Source organism: Triticum aestivum, chromosome 5D, assembly GCF_018294505.1.
Source record: "Triticum aestivum cultivar Chinese Spring chromosome 5D, IWGSC CS RefSeq v2.1, whole genome shotgun sequence".
Lineage (NCBI taxonomy): Eukaryota > Viridiplantae > Streptophyta > Magnoliopsida > Poales > Poaceae > Triticum > Triticum aestivum.
This window is the reverse complement of record NC_057808.1, coordinates 407,698,605-407,719,941: the sequence shown is the minus strand read 5'-3', so window position 1 is coordinate 407,719,941 and position 21,337 is coordinate 407,698,605. Positions and strand designations below refer to the sequence as shown.

General features: G+C 47.3%; 1 protein-coding gene across 1 annotated transcript; it reads left to right on the top strand.

Moving 5' to 3' along the window:
* Positions 1-346: 346 nt before the first annotated feature.
* LOC123122187 (pentatricopeptide repeat-containing protein At1g71060, mitochondrial-like) lies at positions 347-3,131 on the top strand. Its single transcript, XM_044542332.1, has one exon. It carries the CDS (start codon positions 615-617, stop codon positions 2,310-2,312), a length of 1,698 nt encoding a protein of 565 aa, XP_044398267.1. The 5' UTR covers positions 347-614; the 3' UTR covers positions 2,313-3,131.
* The last annotated feature ends 18,206 nt before the right edge of the window (positions 3,132-21,337 follow it).

Here is a 21,337-nt window from a genome sequence, read left to right as displayed (position 1 = left end):
TAGTTTTTCTGAAAGTCAAACTTTATAAATTTCGATCAAGTTTATAGAGATAATATTTATATTTAGTATACCAAAGTTATATAGTTAGATACATCGAAAGACATATTTTTTATTGTACTTCTTCGGTTTTAGTAAGTGTCATGATTTTTGTTCAAATCTCTCCATTTCAAAATAAGTGCCGTGGTTTTAGTTCAACGGAGGGAGTATATATGTTTAGTAATGTAGAGATACCCGCATTTTTTAATGTAGATTTAAATAGTTTTCTTGATAACTTTGATCAGAAAAAAAGCTAAGTTTAAATTTTAAGAAAATCTGTATGCATGCATCAGGAAGTAAGTCTGTCCGTACAGCAAACGCTCCAGCATACACCTCGACGGGCTCGGCTCTTCACTTCACCGACAGGATTCGCCGCCGCGCCGCGCCGCCCAGTAGCTCCCACCCAGGCTCGCCGCCGCATCGTCCGTCGTCCGCCCTGCGGCTGCGGGAGTACAGACCTCGCCAAAACATCCGTCCGGGGTCCCGGCTGCCGGCCAGATCGATCGCCTCCCCTCTCCTCCGAAATCGCTCCCCACCAAAACATCTCTCGTCGCCGCCACGCTCCCCCCCCAGGCAGGATGCGCTGCCTCCGCCGCGCGGGCGCGGCCGCCCACTTGCTCCGCTCCGCGAGGAGCGGCCCCTCCAAGCATGCTCGCATGGCCCTCGGACAGATGCCTCCGCCGCCTGCCGCTTTCCCGTGTCGCGCGCGCGCCGACCACCTGCTCGGAGGAATGCGCGGCCAGTGGCTCTGCACGGCGACGGGGCCCACCGGCGCCCCCGACCTCGCCGTGGACCAGCACTTCACCGTGGTGCCTGGCCTGGGCAACGATGTCTCCGACGCGGCGGGGCTCACCGGCGCCCATGATCTTGCAGTGGACCAGGACTTCACTGTGGTGCCCGGCCCGGGCCTCGACGTCTCCTCGGAGGCGGAGAGGGTCTGCCGCGTGCTGTCCACCGTGCCGGAGCCGAGGGTGGCGTCGGCCCTCGACGCGCTTGGGGCCTCGGTGTCGCCTCAGCTCGTGGCGGAGGTGCTCAAGAACCTGAGCAACGCTGGCATCCTCGCCCTCGCCTTCTTCCGGTGGGCGGAGAGGCAGCAAGGCTTCGTGTACACGGCCGAGAGCTTCCACAACCTCATCGAAGCGCTCGGCAAGATCAAGCAGTTCAGGCTGGTCTGGAGCCTGGTGGAGGCCATGCGGTGCCGCGGCTTGCTTTCCAAGGACACGTTCAGGCTCATCGTCAGGAGGTACGCCAGGGCAAGGAAGGTCAAGGAAGCCGTCGAGACGTTCGAGAAGATGGCCGGCTTCGGGCTCAAAGCAGACCTATCAGATTACAACTGGTTGATCGATGTGCTGAGCAAATCCAAGCAAGTCAAGAAGGCGCAAGCCATCTTCAAGGAGATGAAGAGGAACGGAAAGTTTGTTCCCGATTTGAAGACCTACACCGCCCTCATGGAAGGCTGGGGCCATGAGAAGGACTTGCTGATGCTTAAGTCGGTGTACCAGGAAATGCTTGATGCAGGCCTGAAGCCTGATGTCGTGGCATACGGGATGCTCATTAGTTCCTTTTGCAAGTCTGGCAAATGTGATGAGGCCATCAAGGTGTTCTGTGAGATGGAAGCCAATGGTTGCATGCCAAGCCCTCATGTGTATTGCATGCTTATCAATGGGCTTGGCTCAGAGGAGAGGCTGGATGAGGCTTTGAAGTATTTTGAGCTTTCTAAGGCCAGTGGTTTTCCCATGGAGGTACCTACATGTAATGCAGTTGTTGGGGCTTACTGCAGAGCCTCAAAATTCCAGCATGCCTTCAAGATGGTTGATGAGATGAGAAAGAGTGGAATCGGTCCAAATTCCCGGACTTATGATATTATTCTTCACCATCTTATAAAGTCTCAGAAGATAGAAGAGGCTTATAATGTGTTCCAGGGAATGGGCAAGGATGGCTGTGAACCTCAGCTCAACACATATACAATGATGGTTAGTATGTTCTGCAGTAATGAAAGGGTTGATGTGGCCTTGAAGGTGTGGAACCAAATGAAGGAGAAGGGTGTTCTGCCATGTATGCACATGTTTTCTGCATTGATCAACGGGTTATGCTTTGAGAACAGGCTGGAAGAAGCTTGTGTGTATTTCCAGGAGATGTTGGACAAAGGGATCAGGCCACCTGGTCAGCTTTTCAGTAATTTGAAGGAAGCTCTTATTGAGGGAGGAAGAGTTAGTCTGGCACAGGAGATGGATTTGAAGTTGGATGGATTACGGAAAACACCCATGCGTCGTTGAGGAATCATGCAAATGATCTATTGCAGCAGCATATGGCTTTTGGCTATTAGAAAACAATGTAGCTCGGTCAAAATTGTAGTAACAGAGGAAACTTCAGAATTGCTGATCTTCAACATTAACATTTCCATTCAATTTTATAGTATTTTATGAAGGCCAATTTAGATTCAGTAGCATCAATATAGGATGAGAGACTTACCTGGTTCGAACAAGCTCAGCTAAGATGGTGTGATGAGAATATGAGATAACCGAATTCTTTACAAAATGCATGCTGAAAAATTGTGCAACGCTTATTATTCTTTTCATTAGCAACTACAACCATAGATAGACGAACCATGGTTTGGACCAGATCAATGACAGGTTGAGATTGCTCGTAGATTTTTGCATTGACAATACACAAAAAAGACAAGAAGCTGGGATATACAGCAAAGCAGGAGCACATTCTTCAAAGTGGTAACTAAGTAAAAACTGTATCTGGTTGGATTTCTGTTTTTGTTCATCAAGAATATGGTCCGATGGAAGATAATTTATTATGAGTTGCTGACGTTTTCATTTCAGCTTCATCTACACTTTACTTTTATTTGGTCGTAATTTAATGTGCAGGATAACTTCATTTATGTTATATTTGGGTAATGGATCCCTTCAGCTATACAAATTCCTCGAGCAAAGTTCATGTAGCCCATTATCTCATAAGCATCCATGTGTATTATTTTATCAGTCAGGTTGCAAACTTTTCGTCAATTGCCTTCTCTTCTATTCTTCCCTGTTTTTTCCGCCATCATTAGAATCACACTCTACTCAACCAACATTATCCTGCCACTGGTGGCGGCAGTACCTTTCGGTTTTCATGGAATAGATATGCATTTTATATCGGTGCCTGTCCTAATCAGCAGATCATTACTATAGTTTGTTGAGTGTCAAAACCTTGCATGTTGTGCCTTCTTTTTAGTTTTCACATAAAGCCAAGGTGTTCCCCTGTTTAGAGTTTCATTAGATAGAAGCCGGTACTGAACCACTTCCCTTTATTGCTTCAATATGATTTTTGAACATTGTTTTTTTAACGGTGTTTAATCTAAGTTATCAGTAAAAGAAGCTCACTATTCGTTCTGCCTTGATTCGCTGGCCACATTTCTTTGGCTGGGTTGGTGCAGGCCAATGCCCAGGCTGCTTTACTCACTGTCTTTGCCATACACAGGTCCTTCTGTGTGTCGCTGCCGTCAGTCGCGGCCTTACTGCTTGGAGGACAGAAGGAGCGTCAGGGGTCTTTGCTGCATCTGTGGGGGTACTGGCCAGAAGTAGGTGAGCTAAAATACTAGGCCCCATCTCTGCTTGATCTGTTCAACCAACTGAATTTGGTCTCGTTACTTCTTTCTGTTTCTTTTGGTGTATGTGAAGTGATACAACTTTATTTCCATTGCTGCACCTTGCTTTTCGTGAGCTGATTATGTACAATCAAGCTATCGTTTATACAGTAATGCGTTATGAGTGGACGGTGGCCTGATAGAGGTTTCTCCGCAATGCATGGTTAAGTGTTGTCCTACCTCCTATCAGAGGTTATTGCTGTCCATATCCATATGCACATGCTTTTATTTTCAGGTTATTGTTATCCATGTTTCACAAGCTGAGGTGGTCACCTTTGATCTAATACCCGCGAGTCTTCTATACCGTCTTCATCCTTTTTTTGCGGGTTATACTGTCTTGATCGATTCGTGCTAAAACATACTCAGGTTCCCACTGAAAAAACGGGCTCCTTTTTTTTTTTTGAAACAAGGCAAAAGATTTGCCATTTCATTGATTAAGGAAGAAGATTTTAGACAAAAGCCGCAAGCGGCAAACGAAAGACTACTCTCGCGGCATTACAACACCCAAGTGCTTGGCACCCGCCAGAGCCTAGAGCGACACCTCTTGTTTGATTTTGTTAATGATGACCATCGAAGGAACCGCCACGTTGCGGAAGACTTTAGCGTTTCTCTCGGACCAAACCCCCCAGGAGATGAGCATCATCAAGGAGGCACGGGCCTTGGGAGAGCCGAGACGAATCTGTAGGTTGCCATTCCACTATTCTTTGACCGAAGCCCCTACTCACCAAGGAGTAGTAGAGATGTGATGCAATCCAAGCCACGGAAGAATGTCATTCCAAATGCACAAAAGTGAAGCAGCATTGGAAGAGAAGGTGAGCCATAGACTCCTGAGCTTGTTTGCAAAGAGGGCACAGACGTCAGTTGGGCCAGCCACGACGGATCAAGCGGTCGGATGTCCAAATCCTACTCTGAAGAACAAGCCAAGCAAAAAGTTTGCACCTCGGGGGAGCCCATACCCTCCACACGGACTGAACAGAAGATGGGGCCTTCAAATTGAGCCTTGTAAGCCGAGGAAGCAGAGTACATCCCATCCTTAGTGAACTTTCAAATAATCGAATCTTCCATGTCGTCAGCGAGAGCCACCACTAATAGTTTGTCCCAAAGGTCGGCAAACTGTTGGATATGCGCGAGGGAGAGACCATTGTTGCTGTCAATATTCGTGATCCAATGGTTGTTAGTCATGGCTTGCTGGACCAAGGAGTTCTTTTTTCGTGAGAGATCAAAGTGGCCCGGCGCGATGTCGCGAGGGCGCTAGCCATTAAGCCACGACGAGTTCCAAAAACGCGCAGTCCGACCATTTCCAAATGTGACCGTAGTGGCAGGGTTTGGTCTAAGCATTATTAGAATAATAATTTGGGTGTATGCTCTAATGTGTATCGATTGTGTAAAAAGAACAGATTAATGAACCCTAGGTTATGCAGTGATTTCTAGATGATTCATTGTAGTTATATGGTCTGTTAGAACTTTTTTCCCACATTGCTCACATTGCTGTGAGAGAACGTTTCGGTATGTAATATATCTGCATGTAAAACAAAATATGGTTGCACTATATATTAGGGGTGGCCGTATAAGAAGATTCTGGTCGTCAAGAGATTGATATTTTCTTTTTATGCAATAGATAATATTTTTGCCAGCTCTGCTTGATTGGATACCTGAGTTTGTGCTAGTACATAGGATGCCATGTTTGTACCTGACGCAGATTGGACCGACCTTGCGGAGGTTGAATCCTGAAACCGTCTATTCCAACGAATATGGTGCACACGCATTTTAAAATTGAACTTTGACAGTAAGTTAGATAAAGATAAAATATATACATTATTGGTCAAATTTATGATCAAAATTGAATTTTAAAATGCGTGTGTGTCTTATTAATTGAAATGGTAGGAGTAGCACCCTAGCCTCATACCACATACGTGGAAAACGTGCAACAAAGTTTTTTTTTTTTGCCTGTTGCTTGTTAGTTAGCCGTGCAACAATTCCATGTTGGACTTGAAAAGTTGTTACTCGTTGCGTTTGTGTCTTAATATTAATCTGTTGACGAGAAGATTAGCTGGACCACTGTATAGAGGAACTTCTGCCTCTGGATTGTAACCCTATTATAATGCAATAAAACTATTTTTTCACTCGCAAAAAAAAGTAGTTGGATGGTCCAAAAAGAGAAAACACCCTGTGTTAGTCGATGATACAGAAGTGAAGCATGACCGCAGTCCGCAAAAGACTAAACTGAATCCAACCGGCAACATACAGCCAAGGATTTCCATGGCTGAGAACACATGTGCTCCCTTTCTGCTGTGGAGGGCTCGTTCACTCACTCGATCCCAAGTACTAATGCTAAAACATGACTAAAGCTCGTAGCTTAGCAAGCGCGTTGCAGGGTTGGACAGTGGGGACACGTACGTCAAGGGTGAAGCTATGTTTCTTTTCGGTTCGTTTATTTATCGGAAAAACTAACGCCCACACGTATGTACGTTTGCACATCTCCCACACGCCTCCATCACCATTCATTTTGCCACGTATGAATAGATGACATCAGCAGAAATATTTTTGGTTTTTGGCTTAAAAATATTTTATCTCTTAATTAAAAAGCGAATTAAAAATCCATTTTCACCATTAAATCCGTCTCAACGAGATCTTCAAACTAGACCCCATGTTGATATGTTTCGACGAAATTTTTTTTTGCCCAGAAGTTGCCATGATGTTTACACTGTAATTGCCATAGTGCTTAAACTAAAGTTGCCATGTGGCAATTTTAGTTTGTAGATCCTGGCAATTTTAGTATTTTGATGATGGCAATTCCAGTACTTTGATCATGAAAATATTTTTTTGTATGAATCATGACAATTTTAAGTGCATGTATCATGGCAATTTTAGTTTATGGTGCATGTCAAGTCTAGTTTCTTAATTCCTGTAAAATGTCAAAAATTACTTTTAAATGTAAAATAAAATAACTGAAACATATCATGACAACTTCAGTGTAAACACCATGGCAATTCATGTGCAATAGACATGGCAATTTTTAACCCCAAAAAAATTCGTCGAAATATATTGATATGAGATCTAGTTTCGAAAATCTCGTCGCGAGGGATTTAATGGTGAAAACGGATCTTCAATCGGATTTTTCATTTAATAGGTAAAACATTTTAAAAACTGAAAATTCAAAAAGATTCTCGCACGCATGCATGCGATGACGTGACAATCTATTTGCATTAGAGACGTGTGGTGCGTCTCCCTTCCTGCCACACGTGTGGCAGTTATCGACGTCCTTATTTATTTATACTCGGTATACATAATGGGCGATGCTAGGCGCCGGCGCACCGGCGGAACGCTTCGGTCGGTCCAACCCTAGCCGTCAGATCGGCCCGTCCCGATCCGTTGAATCTTTATCCAATCAGATCGTCCTCTTCCTCTCGCGAGCGCGGACGGGAAAAGGAACCTCGTCTCGCCAGCCGCACGCGTTTTCCCTCGTCGCCGCCCCCTCGCCTGCCCTCCCCGTCTCTGATCGCCGCCCTCGCCGCCCGTCTTCGCCGGCCGCCCTGGTCGCCGGTCCCAGCCCTCGGCGGCCGTTCTCGTCACCGGCTTCGCCCATGCAATAGCCCACCCATGCGGTTGTAGCTTCCGTGGCAACCGTTGTAGCTTCGATGGCGACGACCGGACCTCACCGGCGTGCTCGCCGGCGCTCATCTTGCAACAAAAAAAAATCGAGCGTCCAGGGAGATGCCCAGTGCTGCAACCTATGACCAAAAAAGCTACAACTAGCGATAGGAAAAGCTTCAATCGGCTACGAAAAAAGCTTCAACCAGTATACCACTGGAGCTATGGATGACCAAGAAAAGTTACAACCGGTGACATAAAAAGCTTCATCTAGCGATGAAAAAAGCTTCATCCGACTATAAAAAAAGTTTCAACCGTGGAAACGAAACCATGGACGAAAAACAAAAAAATTGCAACTGACAGTTACAAAAGTTACAACTGCATTGAAAAAAGTTTCAAACTTCTTATCTCAGCTACAACCCCCGCGATGACGATGACGCCGTTTTGCTTCAACCGCAGTAAATTTTTGCTACCACCGGCGATTGAATTTGCTACAACCGGTTCCAGAAAAAATTCGCCGCGGGGGTGTAGTCTGCCATGGCTGGTTGCAGCTCCGGTGTGGCCGGGTCCGGCGAGGTAGGCAGACCTCCAATGCATGCGGATCCACGCAGATCTGGTCGAGGGCGGCCAGATCGGCTGATTCCCATGACGGCGGCGCCCCTGGGAGGCCTCCGGCACGGGCGACGGGTTGACCATGGCAACGGGGAGAGAGAAGAGAGAGATGACCGAGAGAAAGAAAAGAAAAGGCAGGAGGGAGAAGACGCACGTGGGCGAGCTCCCATCCTACGTGTCGCTAGGCGAGTCGCTGGGCGCGTTTGCGCGTGGACGCGACGGGCCGAAGCTTCAGCCGGTGCGCCGTTGCCAAACGATTCCCATACATAATTAATGACACCCGAATCTGGCAGCTAGAGTGAAGTACTTTCCGCAGGCTTGGCTCCTGAAAAACTTCACGGTGTCTCGGATTCTCTCAGGCTTGGCTCCTGAAAGTCACTGTTCACACGCACGTACACGCATGCACTTTCCTCGTCGATCTCCCCATACAGCACACCGCGACAGAGTTTGAGCCCTCGATTTTTTTTTTGAAACGAGAGCCCTCGATCCTGACCCTCCCTGCAGCAGCCCTGCAGCGGTATCGAGTTGCTGACCCAATGATGCATGCCTGACTTGTTGTGGCATTGACCGTTGTTTGTTAGTTAACCGTCGTACGTCCCGATCCCATGTTGGACTTGTTGAGCCGTCACTCGTTTCCTCTGCGTCGAAATATTAATTTGTTGACGAGAAGAGCAGTTGGATGATCCAAAGCACATGTTTTATCGATGATCGATACGGCAAGCATGAATGAGGGCAGCCACCACAATTAATCAAACCGGCAACCCTCCATTTCTGCCCTCGACCCACGACTCGATATGAAGTATCGACGGTTCATATGTAAAAATAATCAACTTTTCAATCTTCTAAGGCAAAAAACAGCTCTCTAACTAATGGTCCATATGCCAAAAAAATTACATACCATACCTGGCGGTGCAAATTTACATTTTCGGAGGTAGGAGATGTAAAAACCGCGGCCTCGCACCAACGCCCAACCGCCCTTCAGTTCATTTCCCCCCTTCTTCCTCTCGCCCGCCGCCGCCCCGCCGCAGTTCCTCGCCGCCGCCCGCCACAGATCCAGCCCCGCCGCACCGCGCCCCGACCCTGTCCGCCTCCGCCTTGTCTGCCTCAGCCCCACCTCGGCTCCGCCCGCCTGTGCCCCGCTCCGGCCTCCGCCCCGACTCGCTCTGGTCGCCGCCACCACCCGATGGCGCCATAGAAGACGCCGAAGGGCAAGTCGGATTTCTTCGGCGTGAGGGTGAAGCCCTCTGGAAACTTCGAAGTTGAGTTCTCCAACGTCGGGCGACGTTGGTGGCCCGACACGTATCCCACCGCCGACGAGGCCGTGCGTGCCTACGACGTGGCGGTGTGGCGTGCCGGACGACCGAAGACGGACCTCAACTTCCCGGAGTGGGTCGTGCCACAGGGAATCCGAATGGAGGAGATGCCGGTGAGGAAGAAGAAGAGACCGGCGGTTGTCGTCACTCCCGGCGAGAATGACGATACGGCGATGGCTCGGTTTGCGTGGGAGCATCTCGAGTGCATCTAGGACGAGCAGAAGTTCTACTGGAAGCGTGATGCCGAGGAGAAGAAGAAGAAGAAGGAGGTGAAGAAGGAGGACGAGGCCGCCCCCTCGACGGTGATCCCCATCGAGTCATCGTCGGAGGATGACGAGGAGTTCCGGGGGCTCTTGGATGACTCGGAAGAGTCGGATTGGATGCCCTCGGACGACGAGTAGTTCTGCTAGTTTAAGTTTATGTCATCTATGTTTGAATTTGATGTTTGAACTATGTTGAGATGAAGTAGTAGTTGATCCTTTTCAGAATTTTACATCTTCGTTTTGGACCATCTGTTGGAGTTGCTCTTTTACATCTCCATTTTGGACCATCTGTTGAAGTTAAGTCTTTTTTAAAGATGTAAAAAGCACCTTTTGATGATGTAAATTCTTACATCACCAATTTAAAGCACCAAACTATACATCATGTATTGGAAATGCTCTAAACCACGACTCTTTTCTAACGAAAAACCTGAGGCAGAGTGAGGACGCACGGTCCGCAGCCGGGCAGGCACCTGGAACTTTCGGTACCACCCCAGGAAGAAGGTCAGTCGTCTCCTCTGGTTGCATGATAGGAGTACTACGGTACCAACGACCTGGTCTCTCTGGCTCGCACGCGCGCCACCCTACGTTCAGGACCTAGGCAAAGAAAAGAATCTCAATTCTGCAAAAGCCATCCAGCCAAACCCGGTGATTGTATTCACACATACTACACTACATACGAATGCACTTTCTTCCTTGTACGCAAGATAATCTGAGCCCTCGATTCTGACCTTCCATTTTCCCATGAGCTAGCGGTACGCGTATCATATTTGCACACCTCCAGCCGTGACACCATCATCGGCTGGAAATGCCGGGTCTCCTTGACTTGCAGGCCAAGAGGAATTATCAGCTCGTCCGTCGGTCATTCAGCAGCCCCTGCACCTTTTTTCCATGGCCGGTTGGTCAGCAGATGTACACGCGCCATTGGAATCTCCTCCCTTTCCACCCAGCTTATGCATTCTGCGAGCTCAGCAAGCACGTCAGTCAACCTCACCGACCTCCTCCTCGTCTCGGCCCCCCCCCCCGCGGGCGGCCCGGGCGCTCGAACCCTAGCCGCCGCCCCAGCCCCACCCTCCTCCCCTCCACCCGCCGCCGGGCAAAGCCCGTGCGGCGTCGGCGGCGGCGGGATCTCGTCCGCCCTCTCCTGGTGCGGGGCCGCGGGGGGCTCTCCTCCTCGACCGGTGATGGAGCTCGAAGGCCGGCGCGTCGGGCGGGGCGCGCAGGCAGGTGGCGGCGGGCGGCGTAGTGGATGGCCGGTGGCGGCGCGTCGCGGCAGAGCGCATGGGCCGGTGGCGGCGCGGCGTTTCTTTTGGACGGTGTTGTGGTCGGTCAGATCTGCGTGTGCCGGAGTCGGGGCTGGCGGCCGGAGCTCGGCAGGGGGGCTTGTGGAGCGGCAGGCCTGGCTGGAGCAGGCAGTGGCGTGTTGGCGTGCGCGGGTGCCGGTGGCGCAATCTGGAGGCAGCGGTGCAAGTCCATGGCCAGACCGGTGGCGGTGGCGCTGCGATGGCTCGGCCAAGATGGAGTCTTGGCGAGCAGCGAGCGGCCGGCCACCTCTGTGTCGTTGGTGAGCGGTGAGGCTCTCCCGGCGGTGCTACTGGTTCCTTGTGGAGATGCAGGTCCGACCTTTGCAAGGCTGTCCCCTGGAGTGGGCGACGGCTATTGCAGGGGGTCCTGGACCTTGCCGGTGGTGCGGGATGGCTGTGGTTCCTGTCCAGGCTGGGTGTCGGTGGTGCGGCCGATGTTCTCCTTGCCGTGTTGCCGGTTGTAGACCCTCGGCTTGCAGCTGCGACGGCAAAGTGCTGCAGTGGCGGCGGTGTGAAGCTTCTGGGATGGTGTTGCCCAATTCTAGGGGGCGTGGTGAGGTGCGACACGCGGATGAAAATCTTGCTCGGCTTCTGTCGGGCCGGCGGCGATGGCACCTGTGGATGTCATCCCCCTCATTGGAGGCGTCGCCGAGGCGTGTTTGTCATGTCCCTCGCTCACTATGAGTTGTGGTTGTCTCCGGGCGAAAGCCTCGATTCGGTGTTGGATCGGCACAATGGCGGCGTCCGTGGCGTCGTTCCTCTGCTGGGAGCATTGTGTGGAGACAAGTTCCTCGACGTTCTCCTCCGGTGTTCGTCGCTATCCTCTTTTGTTCCATGACAGCGCTATGTACGCCCGTCGCCGGTGTGTCACAAGACGGCGGCTTTCTCGGAGCAGATCGAGTCCTGCCATCCACTTGCCACTTCTTCTTAGGCGATAAGAGTGAATGGTGCATCGACAAGTGAAGTTCTCTGCAGGAGTTGGTGGTCTTCGGAGGTGTTCGGCGTTGGTCGAGACGTGGTGTTGTGGTCTAGATTGGATAGGCTCTTCTGTGTTGTAGTTTGCTTGGCGGTGTTGTTTGTCTTTCGTGTGGTGTTTGCGCTACTCTTATTGTTCGCAACGAGTGTAGTTTCTTGTAACTAAAATTCTGCCTTCTATAATAGCATCTCCAACGGCCGCACAAAAATTCCACGCCCAATAAACGTTATAGCGCGCCACTGTAGCACTTTTAATGCGTCGGGACCAACTTTGCTTTAGTAGGCGCCCAAAAACGCGCGCCCAAAAAGCAGACAGTACAAATTGTGAAGCGCGCGCAATCCGGCGCCTCAAATATGCTGCGCGCGATAGCGTTTTTCAGCGCGCGCCCAAAAAACTTTTAGCGCTACAGCTTCTGCTGGAGCTGTCCAGCGCCCCAAAAAATAAACTTTTAATGCGCGGAGCTTTTTTTGGGCGCCTGTTGGAGATGCTCTAAAGCTATGGTACGTCTAGGCGTATTCTGAAAAAAAAAAAACCCTCACCAACCCGACCCTATCACCGCCACTCTATAAATACACGCTCGCGCACCCGACCAGCTCCACCAACCAATCAACGAACCGTCCGAAAGCAGACTCGCTCGTAGTTTCTTCAGGGTTCAGGCGCACTGCGCAGCCTACGCCAGCGGCATCTTCGATTCTCGGCTTCTCGGCAGCTCTCTGCGATGGCATCGTCGTCGGGGCGGCGCTCGGTGGCTCTGGCAGCGCTCGTGGTCGTCTTTCTGGTCGCCGGAGCGGACTTTGTCGGCGCGGCACGGCCGGCGCCCGCGGAGAGGAGCGGGGACGGCGCGATGTACTCGGCGGTGTACCCGGACGCGGTGGTGGTAGCGGACAAGGCGAGGGAGACGGTGGAGATGCTCATGGCGAGGCTGCCGGCTGGGCTGATCGATCGATTGCTCTCATCTGCCTGTGAATAGTTCAGGGTATAGACACACGAAGGTTATACTAATTTCACATACATAGCATGATGATTCTAGCCGCGCCGCCGGGGGGATCCCGCCCTCCTCCCCCGCTGCGCCGCCACTGGAGGGGGCGCCGGCGAAGCCGGGCGTGCCCTGGGAAGGTGGCGGCGGGGCGATCTCGGCCTGGTGGACTTGGGCAGGATCGCGGCGGTCCAGCCAGGCGGCCCGTGCTGCTCGCGGGGCAGCTCCTCTCGCCGCAGGGCAGGTTGGGGCGGGGCCTAGCGACGGCGGGGCGTGCGGCGTGCCTGAGAGTTCGGCCATGAGGACGGCGAGCCGCAGGCGTGCCAGATCTGGAGGTATTGCCCCCTTCCCTTCCATGCATCCCTTCCCAGTCCCCGGTTCGGTTTGGATCTTCCGGATCCACCTCCGGTGTGTTCTGGTGGAGCAGATCGGTGTCCGGGGGAAACCTTGGCCGCCTTGGCTGGCCGGCAGTGGCGACGCCGATTTTTGGCGCCGTTTTCCTCCTTGGGGGCGCTGCTGAGGGCACCATGTCTCCTCTCCGAACCATGTCCGGGTGAAAGCCCAAGATCCGTTGCGGATCGGGCGTCGGCGGCGCCCTGTGCACCGTTACCTTCCTGGAGGCGACGCCAAGGACATTGGGATCGGATGGAAGGGTCTGTAGGTGAGGGGTGGGGTGTGCTGCCTCCCTTTCGGTGGAGCGGTGTTTCTTTATGCATATTCTTGGCGGCGGCATGGAGCAGCGGAGGCTTGGCGTCAGATGTGTGGTGACGGACACGCGCAGGAGGTCGACGCTGTCTGGCGTCGTGGTGGCGTCGGCGGCAGCGAGACCGGGCAAGGCCGTTGCAACAGTACAGCTCTGAAGATGGATTAGTGGTAGGTGGTTGTGGCGGCCTCATACTCGGCAGGCGGCCTGGTTGAGGAGCACGCCGGACTAGTGGGTGCCCATACCCGGCAGGCGTCCAGGTTGGGACCTCAGGTCTTAGATGTTAGGTTTGGCTGCGACGTCTGTTTGGTATTAGGCCCAGACCATCAGCGCTCCTTCATCAGTTAGATAGGAGTAGCGACAGAGGTTGCGAAGATGGTGGCTTTGGTCTTACTGTTGTACGACTTTGTAAGGTTTTGTGCTAATAATTAATAAAATTGGCCGTATGCATCGATCAAATGCAGAGGCCGGGGGTATTCCTCCTTTTCGAAAAATAGCATGATGATTCTTTGGTACTTTTCTTCTTGTTTTACCTTTCCTTTTTGGAAATTGTTGATACGGAGATTCAAGATTGTATATGGAGCATGACCCTAGAGCGGCACACTCGGTCTTGTTTGAACTCACTAATTGGCACCTAGCTCGCGCTTGATGAGTTGTGGCTGTGCTCAATGTTCATGTTATACGTGTTATTATCTGCTTTGCTGCCTCATGTTACCTGCCATACGTCTCATAATCGGACGCATACCCTGTATATATCGACATTGCTGAGGCTGTTAAACTCTGAAACTGTCAAAGTCTGAACTCGCATGTTGTCACTTTCTCACACCACGTGCCAACGTGCAACAGAGTATCTCCACGTCAAGACTAAGACCTTTTTCTCTTTGCGGAAAAACTTAAGACTTCAGTGACTGTAATATTTTTTCAAAAATCTTCCGATCTATTCACCTTCAATCATGGACGTACAACGAACATAAAAAATAATAAAAATTACATCCAAATTCATAGGCCATCTAGCGACGATTACAAGCACTGAAGTGAGCCGAAGGCGCACCGCCGTCATTGCCCCTCCCTCGCTGGAGCCAGGCAAAATTTGTTGTAATAGACAGTCGGGAAGTCGTCGTGCTAAGGCCCCATAGAACTAGCGCATCAGAACAGTAACCGCCGCTGATAAAGAGTATGTTGACAATACACCTTGTCCCCCAAGGAAGTAAAAAACATCAAACCATGTCTTTGGTCGATGGAACTACGACAGCCCAAACCGTACGTTAAAGCCCATAATTTCCTTGGTTGACAAACATGTTTCTTCGTCTCTTGCACCATTCTTTCGATTAACTAAAAAAGCGGTCTTTTTTGAAGTTTGCAGCATTTGATGATGGAAAATGTGAAAAGATGGGAGGCAAACGAGAAAAAAACCTTGGGATATACTCAGACTGGCTCAGGTGGTTAGGTTCTTTATGGTGGAACCAGCCCACCAGGGTGCAAGTCTTATACTTGGCACTGGTGCTTGTACTTTTCTGTACTTATTTCAGGCTTTCCGGCAAAGTTCATTCAGTGGAAGGCGACGTCTATGATGACTTCGTCAATCTTAAGATATTAGAAATATATCTCAAGATACTTTTTATGCGTGTATGTTGTAGGTTTCTTTACAAAGATATTTTTAAAATATTAGCGCGTATAGCTACACTACAATCAATGAAGTTACAAATTTTGCAGATTTTAACATTTCTTCTATCTTGGAGAATTCAATTGGATTATATGTTTTATTAAAGGGCAATGTATGAGATTAACAACATAAACCATATTGCAAAAATATGGTTCTAATCCATGTAAATCTACTTGCATTGATAGATGTTAGAAATTCGTAACATTGAATAGTGTATGCTGATTTGTTTTGCGAAATTTTATTTATGGCTAGAAAAAATATAACAAGTAAAAAGGTTTAGTATAAACTATTTGATATTAGCGAGCACCGCAACACTACAGCAAGCTGCCCTGTTGTGACCACCGCTGGAGCATCAACATTATCACTCACTAGTGGTTGGGGCGCACCACGGATGCGCCTCCTAAGAGGAAGCTGGGGCGATGCCAGGTTGGGTGCGCCCCTTTTACTTTCTTACCTATATTAAGTAGTGTTATTGGATCAGAATTAGAACTGTGCAGATGCAACACATTCAGAGAATGGACTGAAAGGACTCGGTAGTGCTAGGTAAAGGAACGACTCTTTCGGTTTCCTTTTTTGATCTGGATAACACATACATGCAATTCTTGATAAACTTATAATATATTGATGAATCATGTGAGAAAGAAACTAAAATTCCATCATAGACAACAGACAACAATATAATACCATTGACAAAAGCATCTTGCTGCATGGCAATGTAATAAGATACTACAATAGAAATTGCCGCACATGTCGGCCCTAGCGGTGGTGTGCCTTTGGTGCCTCCCTCCGACAGTGTGGCGAGTACGAGAGGAGCATGCTCACCTCATCCACTGTCACCTCATCCGTTGTGCGCTTCATAAACAGCAGCAGAAGGGAAAGCCTAAAATGTTTTCTTCGAACTAATAACCCAAAGTACTGAAGTACCTATAAAATTCTTCTTGGGCAACTAAACTATCATATCTTTTAACTGCAAAAAGAAAAATGAGACTACAGACTATACCTTGACTATTGTATGCTATCAAATATGGCTAGGACCATACATAATTACCAACATAAAAATCCTGGAGTGGTCACTCTCATGATATTCGTTGTGCAACACATAACTGATTTTAATCTCATTGCTTGAGGCAAAAAAATTGATGGTATATATGAAAATATCAAGACTACATAGCTGATTTATCTGGACAACAGTATGTACGGAAGTTGACATATATAAAACATTCAGAATGAGAATAACAGGTCTTGATCTCAAAACTTAATCGGAAAACACAAACACGGTAATGCTAGCTAGTACCTTTGAAATGTAGAGAGGGGTATTCAAGATGGGATGGGGCTCATCATCAAATTGATGTATAAATGCATTATGGATGACCAACCTCGCTCTTGTTTAATGAGACGGAAGTTCACATTCTGAAACTGCATGGACACTTTTTCAGTTCAGTGCAAGACAAAAGTCACAATCCAATCAAGGTAGTACACATTATCTATCTATCTATCTATCTATCTATGTATCCTAGTTTTACTCGCACACTAAATCTATCTATCCCCTTTTTCTTTCGAGAGAATTTCATTTCCGCCTCGTCAATCGACACGGGGCCTACATGTACCACCTCGGCCTTAACCACTTCCCCAATCTCACCAGGTAGGAGGTGGTGCTGTTATTTTACATTGATCCAGAAGCCATCTTGGTTAAAAGTTGCACCTTCCATTCGTTGTGTGAGCATAATATCAGTTGGTTCTTTTCTGCAACTGATTCTGAGCCCACCTGATTGTCGCTAGGTGTTAGTAGGTAGAACATCATTTCAGATAGTTCTCCTTTCTTGCAACTCTTTGAATCTGGTTTGTGCGGCTTAGGAAAACAAATAAATTTAGATGTGCACATGCTAAGAATTTAAACAGAGAAAGCATGGGCCTATCCTACAAGTGGATAATAAGTATTTAAACTTCACCAGGGTAAGAAAATAGCCAAAGAAAGTTCATACTTTCACCGTTAAGATACTCAATTTTGATCCTAAAGAAAAAACGTCGTTCCACCACTGCAAAAAGTTCAATATCATAAAGTCGTGAAGTGTCAGTGTCACAACTTTTAGGATCTAGGCCTGACACAAGCACACATAACTACCTCCATATAAAAGGATAGAGTGGGCGCTGATGAAATACCTGCTGCAGGAAACAACAATGTCATCAAACTGAACATCAAGAGATAATTGAATTTTTCGCCCAAGCTCTCTTACTGCTTCAATATATCCTCTGTAAAAACAAGACACAACGTTTGCTGCAAACATAGGATTGACATTTCTGAAGTGTATATCATTTGCGTAAACTTATGAGAACTGTTAACTCCAAACCTTCTCTTTAGATGCACACAATCTTATCAACTTAAACGTCCCCTTTTAAACATTTTGCATATAATACACTACATTTTCTTTAGCCTATTGTCGCAGATTGAACACAATAAGTCAATATTCATATTTCAGCACCAGTCTGAAGATGTAGCTAATCCTGAATTCCTAATCTACATGGACATCTATTATATTGATGTACTTGTACACATATATTTTTTTAACTTCAGCAGTCAATTTCTTTTCTGCTGATATTTACCATATTGGGAAAATCTAGTGGAAGAGGGGACGAGGATCAAACCTGAAGCACAAATCAGTGATTACCAATATGAGAGATCCATTGCCGAGATGGTCAGAAGCAGCGCCATGGTGTATGACCTGAATGTTCATTGCCTTGCACACGATCGAAGGGAACAATTCCATCTTGTTGTTCTTCATGCAGGAGATGATCTCCAAGTTAATCTGATGTTTGCAGTAGAAGAAATTTAAGTAATTTGATTAAGACGAACTGTTCTCACCGCGTCAAGCAAGGCGTCGACCAACGTGATGATGTTCATGAGGATGGCAACATTGTCGTGCGTCCCTTCACTCATGGCCACATACGCGACGTCAGCCTGCTGCTGCTTCCTGGAGTCGATGGGTCAGCTGAGCATCCGCGCGTGCCTTGCCCACCGGTCGGGCGCTATGTCCGTTGTATATGTAAGATAATTGACCCAAACCTAAGATCATATATGTGTTCTAATCTGCTAGGAGTTTTAGAGACACAACAGACAATGGAACAACTCTGAAGGCGACACATGATCAGCCCCAAACAGTCTTTCAAAGCATTGGAACTCTGGAAGCATCAAGACCTATGTTGTGCAATCTTGGTTTTTCTTGTCAATTATCATGGGTTGGTTGCGATATCAGCTCTTTGTCCTGCCCATTTATAAGTCACACTCCTCTTCTTGATTTTGCTGCACCCACACACACTTGATCATCAGCAATACAAATAGGATAATATTTGAAGTGCTAAGATCATATTTCTAGCTTTAATAGTTCAGTGTGCCTGTCTAATTTAGCACTTTATAACCTACAAAAGAGAGAATCAAATCAAATCATGGACCTGAATGGCGAAACCAAAATTCAATGAGCTATTCTTGGGAAATAACTGCAGTAAACATAGTTTCTTCAGAACTTCTAAACTGGGCTATGATTACTCAGATTTCTGAGTCAGCAAAGTTAAGATACGAATTAATTGACCCCGAGTTCGAAGTTGAAGTAGCATGCTCGTACCAATAGCTGATTGACTTGATGCACATTTGCTGGCTGGCAATTCTCTGAATTTTTATCATTTCGATTGCAAATCAAGTTTGCAATGCACATTTCCTCAGGAACTTTTGATAAGAACAACTATGGATTCAATCTTCGAAGCGGGATTCAATTTTTAGCTTAACATCAGATCAAATTCTCTTGTTTACTATCCGTATGTTGATATGATCTGGAAATTAACTGAAAAGGTATCTTAATATCGGGTCAGAAGGCAGAAGCCAAACTAAAAAAGAGCATAAACATAATCAATGACTTTGTGAAACAGTTGATCCATCAAAAGAGAAAGAAAATGAAGAACGAAAGTGATCACACAAGGGTTACGATACTCCATCAATATGATAGTTTCGATATTTTTTACCATAAAGTTGAACTGAGTATTGGAATAGGATCTCTTGGTCCACAAGCATTTCAAATTTTCATATATGTTCAATTCTATCTTTTATGGTGCATACAAAACCCAAGGATGACATACTATCAAGATGCATACTTTAGAGCGAGAAGCATCCGATGTTACTATGTCTATTCGTACTAGCAAGATTTATTATTTGTTGCGAAATAAAACAGTAGCATCAATAGGATTACAAAGGTAACATTTGTCATTTGAGGAGCATAGACATAGCAAAAAAGGCAACCACATGGAATAGGGAAAACCATTGATATGAAAAAAAGCATTCTAATTTCCAATGAACACCTTCGCCGATCCATAACATTACCAACATGCACTCCAATCAACAGATGAGTTGTCAAACAAGATTTGGGTTAACCACCCAAATCACACTTTTATCTCGGTTTGAATCGGGTTGCCCACCTAATTTCTAACAGGAAGTGCCTCGATAGGTGGTTAGGCAATGGTTGGCCGACCGTGACTAGCACATCACCCAATGTTGAAGGTGTTGGCTTGAAGCTCCATTTGCTTCGAAGATGAAAATTTAATGTTTGACCTTTGGTTGAACTCATCAGCATCGGCACACGTGCAATGATCTCGATGTCTAGTAGTATACTTTTATCGGTTATATGTCATAGTGTTTGTGATAGAATTATGAATATTCGACTCATTTGTTCGCCACCAATACTTGACTTTTACCTCGAAAATACAATGGTGAACAAGGGTGCACATGTGCCCTGATTGAAAAATAATTTCAAAAAAGTTCATTATTTCTGAAAAAATTTTGCAACTAACATAGTGTAGCTACATGTGTCTAAAGTTTCACAAGGAAATGACTTCCGTCATATTCTGGGCAGATAAAAAAATAGAATACAAAAGTTACTATTCACATTTTTCATATCTGCAATTTTGCTTTTCTACAAGAATTCTATGAAGTCATTTAGTCGCGAAACTTTACACACGAGTATAAAAATAGACTATGTTTGCGATAAAAGATCAGAAACGTTTGTTTTTTTAAAACATTTTTAGCTATATCGGGTGCGAGTAGCCCATGCCCCAAAAATCCACATTGCATTTAACTTCCCTATAAAATCAAATATTACTTGGAACTATTTGCGCACTGCAGCTCTTTTTACCTTTCAGGTGGGCATTGATGGAGACTACAGTGTACTTGACCGTGAATGTTCTCAAACATCTCGGTACAGAAGAACGCGCACGCCTAGTTCGACGCTTACAAGTTCGACGATGAGCCGCTAGATGGTGGCAACAGCGGTAGGACGCCTTCCTTCTTGCCCATATCGTACAGAGCTATTGCCGAGAGCGTATTCGCATTGACGTCATGCGCCAGAGCTGGTCATAGGGGACCACACACAGCTTTATCAGCTCGCCATGGTCCCACAGGCCCGTTTCCTTCCCTTGGAGAGCCCTGATAGTCTCCTCGTCCACGTGCCCCCTGTAAAGCAACATGCCAATCTCTTCGTCATAGCCACCCTGGTAAAAAGAGAAAGCTGTTTAGTCGAAGTATTGCACAACTAGGAGCAAGTGTAAGCTCTTAGAACAGGTGTCAAAATTGCGTCAGCATGGATCAAGAGAACTTTTCCATTCCAGGTATATGATGCCAAATGAACATCCCATTTATAGAAGTTTTGCTGAATCACATGACGGAATTGCTATGCAGTACTCTTGCTATGTTTCCAAGCAGCATATATAGCAGGATTATTACAGATCTGCAAAGTTATTGCGAACTGTTTTCTGCTTTTTGTGTTGCATGTGATTCTCAACAAAAACATATGGGTATAATGAGGCAAGGAACCCAAACTACGTATATCAAATGTTATCATCAGGTCTGCCCAGTGCATGTAAGTCAATCTGAGTCAAGTTATTTTATTCTTTTCTGAAACAGAAGTTATGCCTTAATTGTGAACTGAAGGGAATGCAGGCCACTTACCGGTGATGGTAGCATTCTGCACCTAGTAGCAGGGTCCAACAAAGCAGTAAGATCAACCATGCCCTCTAGATTTAACTTCATACCAGTTTCTTCTTCAACCTAGCAACAATCCAAGTATAATTAGCGAACAGTGACGTATACATTAACTGAATACTTAGTACTTCAAAAATTAAGTCGAATTCCTGGCAGTGGCAGCAAGATTGGTATATGTCTTGTGAACCAAATCGAGCTAAAACAGGGCTAGTGTGACTGACTAGCTGCAATAGCATGCAAAATTCAGTGG

Coding starts and splice junctions, on each gene's coding strand:
- LOC123122187 (XM_044542332.1), top strand. CDS start 615: ATGCGCTGCCTCCGCCGCGCGGGCGCGGCCGCCCACTTGCTCCGCTCC.